This window comes from Myxocyprinus asiaticus, chromosome 36 (genome assembly GCF_019703515.2).
Source record: "Myxocyprinus asiaticus isolate MX2 ecotype Aquarium Trade chromosome 36, UBuf_Myxa_2, whole genome shotgun sequence".
NCBI classification, from domain to species: domain Eukaryota; kingdom Metazoa; phylum Chordata; class Actinopteri; order Cypriniformes; family Catostomidae; genus Myxocyprinus; species Myxocyprinus asiaticus.
The window spans coordinates 36,490,950-36,503,032 of NC_059379.1; the positions used below are offsets into that span (position 1 = coordinate 36,490,950).

General features: G+C 39.1%; 1 protein-coding gene across 8 annotated transcripts in view; it reads left to right on the plus strand.

Annotated features, from left to right (window-relative positions):
• Positions 1–12,083, plus strand: part of eef2k (eukaryotic elongation factor 2 kinase) — a 38,116-nt gene that overhangs the window by 13,300 nt on the left and 12,733 nt on the right. For all 8 annotated transcript variants that reach the window (XM_051674182.1, XM_051674187.1, XM_051674181.1 and 5 more), the window contains 6 exons: positions 3,016–3,076; positions 3,248–3,285; positions 3,831–4,002; positions 4,116–4,265; positions 4,444–4,576; positions 6,723–6,850. In XM_051674182.1, the coding sequence (XP_051530142.1) occupies positions 3,016–3,076; positions 3,248–3,285; positions 3,831–4,002; positions 4,116–4,265; positions 4,444–4,576; positions 6,723–6,850 (682 nt within the window). The remainder of the gene's footprint in view (positions 1–3,015; positions 3,077–3,247; positions 3,286–3,830; positions 4,003–4,115; positions 4,266–4,443; positions 4,577–6,722; positions 6,851–12,083) is intronic.

The window sequence follows — 12,083 nt, forward strand, 5'->3', positions numbered from 1 at the left end:
GACATTTGAATTGTAGATGTTTACTTATCAAAGTAATGACTCCCCTGCTCTTACTCAAGCCAGCACTATAAATAATATGCCCACCCCATACCTTTCAAAAATTTTCAGCTTCCTGCAGAGAAAAGTGCATTTCTTGAAGAAACACTATATCATATTTCTTACACTAAAGAAGAGAAATAACCTTCCTTCTTTTTATGGGGTGCCCCAACCCATTCACATTCTATGTGGAGAGAGATAGTACACTCATATTAACATTTGACATTTTGAAATATAAGAAAAAATAGATTGTGTGTCAAGATTATAAAGACCACATTCCAACATTGGTGCAACCATCAAACTCCGAACATCCCCCAGACAAAACAAACAGAAAAAAGAAAAACGTGTACAATAACCCCGTGCACGACAGCACCAACTGGTGTCCATCCCTCCAAACTCAAACAGTCCATGCACACCTATGAGAGCCCCCGTGACAACCTTGCCATCGGATTGCTCAAGTCTGATGTTTCTATACAAATTTTGTGAGATATAATTACACAGCAAAAGATAATTTATGAAACTCCAGCCAATAGTCAAGCGAATGTTCAGCGAGCTGGTCCACTTTGCTGCAACATGAGTGCAAGCAAATGACTTACTCACTCCAATGACTTTGCAAGAAATGCTTCTGATTAAAACGAGCTTAAATACAACATGTTATGATGTATAGACAAACATTTTTTAATAATCTTGGAGATAATGCAAAGCTACTTCAGATATCTTTTCTGTCATCCTGGGAAAGGGTCTCTGGTTACAAAGCAGACCAGTCACAGCTGTTGTTGTCTGTGTAGAATGTAGAAGAATTTTCTACATGATCTTTATAATTTGTTTTATTTAGTACAATGGCAAATAAAAGCAAAGTATTCAGTTTTGGAAACAAGATGTTATCTTTATTGTATCACACTTACTATTTCTACCACACAGTATAAATGGGTCTTTATAAATGAAAATGTATAGCTGCCTCACAAGGGAATCATCATATTTTGTGGTCTTTGGTACTAAGAAGTTTAAAAACCACTGGTTTAGAATACAGTAATTAATAATTGTACTGTAAGATCCAAAGGTACCGATAGTACATTGATTACATTGTGCCTATTGCGACGCGGTCACACTACACTTTGCACTCCATTTACCTCAACCCAAATGCATCCGAACGCAGGAGATTGGAAAAGCAAACTAGAGAGAAGAAATTTTGCATTTTGCTGCATACCATAGTTTAAGTTTGGTGAACTCTCACCGGCAAATTCAGATTGTAACAGCTCACAAACAGAAGGGAAGGAGAACACAGGGAAGCAGGTTTTTCCAGGCTCAACTTAGGACTTTTAATCGGCCACTTCAATGCTTTACAACTTCACAAACTCGTCAGCTTCACAGGCACGTAAACTTAAACTCATTAGCTTCACAGGCACTAGTAACTTAAACACATCAGCTTCACAAACATAACAGATTAAACGTAGCAGCCTCAGGAGCACCGTGGCCTTCCTTGTGCCAGACTCTCTCACTCTCTGCTGGTGGTGTGGCTGCTTATATGCCGCTCTCCCCATGCTCACTGGAATTAGAGACAGGTGTTACACATAATCTAGCTCAGGTGCAAGCGCCCATACCACGCCCCCGCTGCCACACAGATGACGAGAAGACTTGTAACCAATAGAAGATCGATACATGATACACCCTAATCTTTTGGCTCAATACAAAGACACGCTCCAAATCCACCTTGGTCACTAGCAGATTAGCAGATAATTCCCTCTCCAATGACTCCAGATAATCAATCCGTTTCTCAACATCCCCCACTCTTGTAACCACATCAGTAAACTTCGCCTCCATGGCAGTGATCGATCGATGTATCGCAGCATGTTCCTCCAAGTCAGCAACGACCTTCGTCAGCATTGCCGAGATGTTCTGCATATCCCACCACATTTCCCGCACCTCCCCGACCAAATCGACTCCCAGGCCTGTGGCCTGCTCTGGGGCATCAGCTTGAGTCTTTTTTGGGAAGCCCCACCCTTCCCCCATTTTTTTGTGGAATATATGCGAAGGATATAGTTGCAGGCAGAGCTCCAAAAAGCTCCAAACTGCCAGCAAAAGTATAGAGAGCCCCTAACCTAAACTGTTCCTAACCCTAACCGTGTAAGGAGGTGTTGCCGCCTTTTGGAGTTACTCCCCTTTTGGAGTAACCCCACCCTCTTTTAGTGATTCTGCCCCCATTAGGAGATCTCCGGCCTGCAGCTATGCCTACTTGGAATATCTCGGTCTCTGAACGGACTACAAACTTGATTTTGGTGTCATTTGAAAGCCAAGAACCTCAGTTTTGCAATGATGTATAACGTTTCATCATCAATAGTCAGCAACATGATGATCTGTTTATAATACTTTTTTTTGCTGAACTGCATTTTTTCCTGGATATTTGAGACATAGTGGTTTATTTATCCAATCAAGCTGAGAGACAAGTAAAAATAGACTCATTTTGTAGAAAACAACCTAAGGTAAGAGCTGATATAGAGTTTGTGGCTGTTTGGGGCTTGCAGAAACAGTTAATGGAGCAGACATGAGACTTTTGTGATTTTTATTTTTTATTTTTTTTATTGAAGTTTCAGGCCGAAAACTTAGTTAAGTTGATGTAAATCAGTGTTAAAAGTTTAAACAGGTCAAACTGACCCGTGAGTCCATCCAGGGGTTAATCTAAGGAGATAGATCACTTTCGTGCATTTTAACACTATTATGTTCGTAGATCAAGTCATTTTTATTTGTAAAGCACTTTTACACACATTGTTTCAAAACAGCTTTACAGAAAATTATGCTTTTGCAAAAAGTGATGCTGTAATGTCTCCAATGTCTTTGTACAAACTCTATTATACAATTCCTCACTGTGCTGTGTAAATAAATAATGTGACTGAAAATCATGTCTTAAAAATTAGATAAACAATACTTGAAGAAATGAATTTAAACTGATTTGTGGTTGTAAAATATGTTCTTACTCTTTAGATACAATGCTGTTACTGGTGAATGGGTAAAGGATGACATATTTATCAAGATTTCCTCTCAGGTATTTGTACAGCATCATACACTTGCATTCTGTATGAACTACCAAAGTGGAGATTTGCATTTACTGCATGTGTGTTAGCCATACCAACTTAAAGATGGTACTAGATGATACTGCAAATTAATATATTCTCCCTTTAATGTTCTTAATTTAATTGGATGATATATTTTACAGCCATTTGGAAAAGGAGCCATGAGGGAATGCTACAGAGCGTAAGTCAAGTGAATCTTAATGTATGTCCACCTTATTTTTCAGCGTGACTAGGGCGCCGCCATTATCCACCTTGAATGTGGATTATTTAAATCTGTAGACCAGAGACCAGAAACATCACAGGCTAGCTCTATTGTTACAGTCAATAATTATTAAAAACTGTTACAAATAAAATTCATGGCAAAAATAAATCATATTTGGGAAGCAAAATAATTTAATTTAAGACGTGCTAATAAATTGGCTTGAGTAGCTCTGCGACACGTCAGCAATAAAACGGGGCATCCCAGTGTTGGCACTATGTGACGCAACATGCCCCAATGAGCGCTTTCAGTGTAGACAGCTTCGTTGATTATAATTGGATCTATTTTTTATTTTATTTGATGTGACGCAACAAGCTGTTGTTTAATTTTCCTTAACCAGTTCAAAATGAATCAGTGCAAAACTTTCCATTTGATTTCTCAAATAAACATTTACTCTTCTCATCTGTTTTGTTTGTAAATGTGTGTGTGGGGGGTTAAACCTGCTTTCTTTGCCATTTCATTCACAGGAAGAAGTTGTCAAACTTCTCTCACAGCAGCAAATGGAAATCAGCCTCAAACTATGTGGCTAAGAGCTACATGGAGACTGTGGACAGAGAGGTTTACTTTGAGGATGTCAGGTTACAGATGGAGGCCAAATTATGGGGTGAAGAATTCAATCGCCACAGGCCTCCTAAGCAGGTGCTTCTTCACTAGGTTTTATGAAATATTATGAAGTTGGTTTTGCAAATTGGTTTGATCAATCGCATCAGCTATGTATTATGAAATTCTTAAAAGTATCCCATCATTTTTAGGTTGATATCATGCAGATGTGTGTTGTGGAAATGACTGGTCGTCCTGGAAACCCTTTGTTTCACCTTGAACACTACATTGAGGGGAAGTACACAAAATACAACTCCAACTCTGGCTTTGTGAGGGATGATAACATACGCCTTACACCCCAGGTACATTAGGTGTTATGTCCCATTGAAATGATGTGTACCCAGCAAACATAGAACATCCAACTAATGTTAGTGTATGGTTTCCACTTAGTTATTTATTGGGAACCATTTCCTAGCCAAAGATTGTTTGTTGGGTAATTCTTAAGTTCTACCTGGTTCCTTCTCCTTTTTGTGTGTTTAGGCATTCAGTCATTTCACATTTGAGCGCTCTGGACACCAGCTGATCGTGGTGGACATTCAGGGTGTTGGTGACCTCTACACAGACCCTCAGATCCATACTGAGAAGGGCACCGATTTTGGAGATGGCAACTTGGGTATTTTTCAACAACCTGCTATAATTCACAGTTTTTGTCAGTTTGTAGAAACTTAAGGTGTTTTAAGCATGACTCATCTACATATGAGGAGAAAAGGAACATTTGTCAAGACAAGCTTTGATGTTCGGAAAGTTTAAAAAAGTTTATACATTTTGAAGGTTGGATAGGTCTTGTATATGGACCTTGAATACTTTAACTTCTATATAGCATTAAGGGTTAGGGTTAGGGTTAGGACAGATAGAGACAAACCTAGGACCTAGACAGACAGAATGACCAATAGATGTTTAATTGTCTGAAAATCCATAAGTCTGATCAGTTAAAAAAGATATAGCAACACAGCTCACAACAGACTGATGGTCTGTGCCTATTGCAAAGCTGTACACATATTTTTTTTATGCGTAAGCACTGGTGCTAGTGAACTAAAAAATGTAATAACTCAAATTAAATTATTAACTACTACAATTTACTACTTCTAATGCTACAATTTTTATACCATGTCATAAATATATGTTTATACACTCACCAGCCACTTTATTAGGTACACCTGTACATCTAGTTATTCATGTGATTATCTAATCTGCCAATCATGTGGCAGCAGTGCAGTGCATAAAATAAACAGATGCGGGTCAGGAGCTTCAGTTAATGTTCACATCAACCATCAGAATGGGGAAAAAATGAGATCTCAGTGATTTCAACCGTGGCATGATTGTTGGTTCCAGACGGGCTGGTTTGAGTATTTCTGTAACTGCTGATCTCCTGGGATTTTCATGCACAACAGTCTCTAGAGTGTAAAGAGTATGGTGCCAAAAACATCCAGTGAGTGGCAGTTCTGTGGGTGAAAATGGCTTGTTGATGAGAGAGGTCAACAGAGAATGGCCAGATTGGTCCAAGCTGACGGGAAGGTGACAGTAACCCAAATAACCACACGTTACAACAGTTCTATGCAGAAAAGCATTTCTGAAAGTACAACATGCCGAACATTGAGGCAGATGGGCTACAGCAGCAGAAGACTACTCTGGGTACCATTACTGTCAGCTAAGAACAGGAAACTCAGGCTCCAGTGGGCACAGGCTCACCAAAACTGGACATAGATGATTGGAAAACATCGCCTGGTCTGACAAATCTGGATTTCTGCTGAGGTGCACATATGGTAGGCCCACTGCAGCCTCAGTTTTCTGTTCTTGGCTGACAGAAATGGAACCCAACATGGTCTTCTGCTGTTGTAGCCCATCTGCCTCAAGGTTCAACATGTTGTGCATTCTGAGATGCTGCTCACTACAGTTGTAGCCTTTCTGTCAGCTCGAACCAGTCTGGTCTTCTCCGTTGACCTCTCTCATCAACAAGGCGTTTTCGTTCACAGAACCGCCGCTCATTAGTTGTTTTTTTTGTTTTTTTTCGCACCATTCTCTTTACACTCTAGAGACTGTTGCGTGTGAAAATCCCAGGAGATCAGCAGTTACAGAAATACTCAAACCAGCCCGTCTGGCATCAGCAATCATGCCTAAATCACTGGGATCACATTTTTTTCCCCATTCTGATGGTTGATGTGAACATTAACTGAAGCTCCTGACCCACACCTGCATGATTTTATGCATTACACTACTGCCACATGATGAGATAATTGCATTAATAAGTAGATGTACCGGTGTACCTAATAAAGTGGCTGGTGAGTGTATATTGAGCAACTACATGCTCACAGTCTTTGAGGGCAAACAGAATAATATCTTGCATTTTTCTTAATCTCATCAGTTTCTACCGGTCTCTTTATTTGCACACAGCATACAAAGAAGATTGCAACATGTCCACAGCAACCCTCTGATGTTTGCATGCTCTCGATTTGGCAATAGCAAAGCAGACATCAGACATGTACATGTTCTTCGTTGCAACGTTCCTCACAGGCGGAAATTACTCTTATGACTCTTGCATATTGATATGTTATCGAATGGGTTCAAATTTGTTGTCACATATTATAATTTTTAATTGCAAATGCAAGCACAAATGTTACATGTACTTCCCTGGCCTAGTGTGATGAATGTATTTTTTGATTTTTGAAAGTTATTGATTTTGAAGAACAGTTTCTTGGCTTTGATTGTAGTAATCTTTGCTTGTGTGTGTGTGTGTGTGTGTGTGTGTGTGTGTGTTTCAGGTTTGCGTGGCATGGCTCTCTTCTTCCACTCTCACCTGTGTAATAAGATCTGTAAGAGTATGGGTCTCACCCGCTTTGACCTATCCCCAGCTGAAACAGCACAACTGGACTGCACCAACAAACTGCTGGTCAGTACCTGACAAAAAGAGATATTAATGTATGCTCTAACTGTACCCAGGCCTCGACGATAAGGATGGCTAATAACACAGGGCCAGTGTAAGAGAGGTTGCTCACTGTTGCATTTATGCTGTCAACTCAGTGTGTACATGCATAGAGCTGCGGTCGAGTAAGCATTCAACAAACCGAGCAAGCAAAATAGTGAGGGGTGTTGCGCACACATGGAACAGAATGGAATATAATGCAGGCGTTTTGGGACGTGTCAAACTACAACCCAAATTATGAAAAAGTTGGGACAGTATGAAAAATGCTAATAAAAACAAAAAGGAGTGATTTGTAAATTCTATTCTACCTTTGCTATATTGAAAGATCTACAACAACACATTATTAGATGTTTTACCTTGTGAATTTGTTTTTTTTTGTTTCCTTTTTAATAAACACTCATTTCAAATCAGATGATTGTAACACGCTTCAAAAAAGTCAGGACAGTGGAGTCTTTACCAGTGTGTAACATCAGCATTTCTTCTAATAACACTTATTAAGCGTTTGGGCACTGAAGACACAAGTTTGTTAAGTTTAGCAAGTGGAATTTTCCCCCATTCATCCATTATGCAGGTCTTCAGCTGCGCAATTGTACAGGATCTTTGCTGCTGTATGGTGTGCTTTATAATGCTCCACACATTCTTAATTGGAGACAGGTCAAGACTGCAGGCAGGCCAATCTAGCACCCACACTCTCTGATTACACAGCCATGCACTTGTAATCCCGGCAGTATGTGGTTTGGCATTGTCCTGCTGGAAAATACAGGGACGTCCCTGGAAAAGAAAGTGTCTGGATGGAAGTATATGTTACTCCAAAATTTGTACATATCTTTCTGAATAAACAACAGATGTGCAAGTTAACCATTGCCATGAGTTCGGACACACCCCCATACCATGACAGACACTGACTTTTGGACTTGACGCTGTCAACATCTTGGATAGTCGTTTTCCTCTTTGGCCCAGAGAACACAACGGTTGTTTTTTCTTGAAACTATTTGCAATGTGGACTCATCGGAGCACAAAACACGATTCCATTGTTCTACTTTCCATTTCAGATTAAACCGAGAACAGAGAAGATGTTGGCGCTACTGGACAGTGTTGATGTAGGGCTTCTGCTTTTAAATTGCATCTGTAGATGCAGCGGAGAATGCTGTTGGCTGACTAAGGTCAGCTGAAGTGTTCCCGAGACAAGGTCATGATATCCATCACAGACAAATTATGGTTTTTAAGACAGTGACGTCTGAGTGATCAGAGATCACATGCATTCAGAAGTGGTTTTCCAGCAGGACAACACCAATCCACATACTGCCGGATTACAAGTGCATGGCTGTGTAAGCAGAGAGTATGGGTGCTAGATTGACCTGCCTGCAGTCCTGATCTGTCTCCAACAGAGAATGTGTGGCGCATTATGAAGTGCACACTATGGCAACGAAGGCCCTGTACAATTGCGCAGCTGAAAACCTGCATAATGGATAATTGGGGGAAAATTCTGCTCGCTAAGCTCCCAAACGCTTAATAAGTGTTATTAGAAGAAATGGTGATGTTACAAAGTGGTAAACACTCGACTGTCCCAACTTTTTTTGGGGCGTGTCTTGTTCAGAACCGGTTCCATTCTTTAAAAAATACTGGAATCGTATGATCTTCATGGCTTTTGGTTCCGTTAACGGTTCCCCATCTTTAAATTCTGCAGCAGCGCTGCCCTCTAATGACTCTACAGCTTAAAACACACAGTGCTACCAGTGTATTTGATTACCAAACTAATGACTTGAATCTACACCGCGAAACATACAGCGCTTCTGGTAAACTTCGATTCTAATGAGCTGGATCTTTTGAATCTACAGTGTGAAGCATAAGGCACTTAAGGTATAGTCCGGTATAGAAGTATTCTTCAACTGATGCGCAAGTTATTAATGTCCAGCTCGAAATGAAATGAGAACTGTTGAAGTCTCACAAGCCTGAAGTACAACATTATGCTATATAACACAGTCTGGCTCTGGAACTGTTACTGTTATGTAATGTGACTTTATACCTGTGAGACTTTAATCAAGCAGTGCAGATACTGACTGGTTGTTCATATGACAATGTGTAATTAAAGATACACGAGTATTGTTGTAATAAGTGGAATGTTATAAAGGAATAAATGAGATATGCTTTCATTATGCTTTTATTTTTTTATTTAAAGTATAGTTAGAATTTATAATTGGATTGGATTTATGTCTCTAAAAAATCTGCAAACACACCTTTATTACACCTTAAACAGTTATGTCTGTATAGTGTTATATTTGTTATATCTGTTCTGTAGAAGCTTGAAATGATCTCATCATTTGGTACCAGACTGCAGAGGGTAGTAGAAACAATAAGAATTGCATTTCTCATCTACAAATAATTCTTAAAAAAAAAAAAAAAAAAAGTGCTAAAAGAATTACTGGAATCGTTAGTGGAATGTTAAGAAACCGGAATCATTTGGAGGAATCAGAATCGTTAAATTCCTTACAATTCCCATCCCTTAGCGTGTTGCAATCATCTAATTTGAAATGAGTATATTTGTAAAAAACAAAAACCTAGTAAATCTCAAGGTAAAAAAGTAATGTGTTGTTGTAGTGCTTTCAATATATCACAGGGGGATTACAATTTACAAATGACTCCTTTTTGTTTTTATTAGCATTTTCTTTACTGTCCCAACTTTTTTCGAAATTGAGGTTGTATTTTAAATTTCTTTGGAAACTTGGAAAAAGAGTGTGACACAATGCAACAGCATCAGACGTCTGTCTGATGCCTGTCTAAAGTCTAATTTATACAATGGAAGAAACTACATTTTTCTTCTCCTGAATGAACTAAAGCACCCTTGTCAAACGAAGCAAGTGTTTATACTACATATGGCATCATATCAAAATTAACTTGTTGAGGAAAATTCATAAATATAGAACATCTTTACAACTGTAGAAAACACAGTTTCTAATCTTGTAGGTATTTCTATCCAGCTTTTTGCTTACATGGTTTATGTACTGCTCCCTGTTAGGATAGGGTCACTAAGGTCAAAGGGAGAGCTTTCCTCAGTTTGTTTTTGGAAAGCCTACATGTGCAACTTTTGCCTACCCTGCAACAGTGTTCACATGTCTACCTTGTATGTGCATTCTCCAGTAATGTTTTTGCAACAGTATGCATGAAACTGTGTATTTAAAGGAATAATCCGGGTTTAACGCAAGTTAAGCTCAATCGACAGCATCTTAATACTGATCTTGTACATCAAAATATTGATTACCACAAAAGTTTATTTTGACTTGTCCTCCTTTTCTTTACAAAAGCAAAAATCTTGGTTCCAGTGAGAAACTTACAATGGAAGTGAATGTGAGCCAATTTTTTTGTTAAAATACTCAATTTTTCAAGAGTATAGCTGCAAGGCAGAAAGGATATGCACGTAAACATGATTTTAGTGTGATAACATCACTTACAAACCTTTTCTGTGTAAAATTATAGCCAATTTTACAACTTCGTTGCTATGACGATGTAATGTCAACAAACACTAAAATTACTGTAAAAATTACATTTTAAACCACTTTACTGCTCAAATAATACATGAGATTTAACAGAAGAATTAATGCAAGTGCTTTTATAAAATTATAAGCTTTGGAATGCCCAAATCCCACTACTTTAGTAGGTTCTCGTGGTGGCGCGGTTACTCACCTCAATCCGGGTGGCGGAGGACAAGTTTCAGTTGCCTCCGCTTCTGAGACCGTCAGTCCGTGCATCTTATCACGTGGCTCGCTGTGCATGACACCGTGGAGACTCACAGCATGTGGAGGCTCATGCTATTCTCCACAATCCACGCACAGCTTACCATGCACCCCATTGAGAGTGAGAACTACTAATCGTGACCATGAGGAGGTTACCCCATGTGACTCTACCCTCCCTAGCAACCGGGCCAATTTGGTTGCTTAGGAGACCTGGCTGGAGTCACTCAGCACACCCTGGATTCAAACTCACAACTCCAGGGGTGGTAGTCAGCGTCAATACTCGCTGAGCTACCCAGGCCCCCTGCTTTTTGCTTTTTTTAAAGAAAAGAAGGGACGAGTCGAAATTAATTTTTGTGGTAATTAACCTTATGCCACGAATGCTGTCGACTGAGCTTATCTTGTATTGAACCCGGAATATTCCTTTAAGCACTCAGTCTCTCTTAAGCTTTAGATGAAGATACAGATAACATCTCTGTTTGTGTAAGCAGATGAAGGAGGCAGACATGACATGTGTGTCACTCTGTGTGTGAAAATACGGAGATGAACATCTTGGTGCATGGAGAAGATAAATAAAAGCTTTTAGTTCCCAAACTTCGTCTCGCACTATTTTCTTTTCTCGCCCTCAACATCAACCTCGCCTACCAGAAAAAAAACTCACCGATCAACAACGCTTTTCGACTCGTTGGGTTCTCTTAGGTGAAGAATTTCAGGGATGTGCGCGAAGAGAAATATCACCAAACAAACACCTTAGCAGAAAAAATACATTAGTGCATTTCATCATAATTTTTAATATAATTAGCCTAAACATGGACCAACAATAAAAAAAAAATCCACTGGAAAGCAGGAACATGTATTGCATATACTGTCTATGGGCCTTTTTGTGACAACATTGTTGAGAATTAACACAAATGAAAATAAAGCTAAAAATGTCAATTATGTGATGCATTGTTTACTTAGATTAAGGGATGGTTCACCAAATAATGAGACCTAGATAAACAATTGAAACAATGACAACAGTGTTTCCCCCCCACTGTCCAGTACAATATTTGAAGGCCCCCTCGCCCGAAACTAGACGTGTCTGATTAAAACAATTAATCATGGATAATTTTTGATTCTAGAAGTTTCAGAAAGAGTCTGTTTATAATTTGTGGACATACATCTTAAAGTATTTTTAGCATTTAAATTAAGTCATCTTGAGGCCCCCTTGGAAGTGTGCTTAGGCCCCCTAGTGGGTCCTGGCCCCCTGGTTGAGAACCACTGGTTTAAAATACAAAATTCAAGTCCTTTTATAATCACCATCTTCTTTGTATGGTTTTTCATAATATTTAATTTTATGTCATTGGGTAAATTCTCTCACGATTTACTCACCCTCATGCCATCCCAGATGTGTATGACTTTCTTTCTTCTGCAGAACACAAACAAAGATTTTTAGAAGAATATTTAAGCTCTGTAGGTCCATATAATGCAAG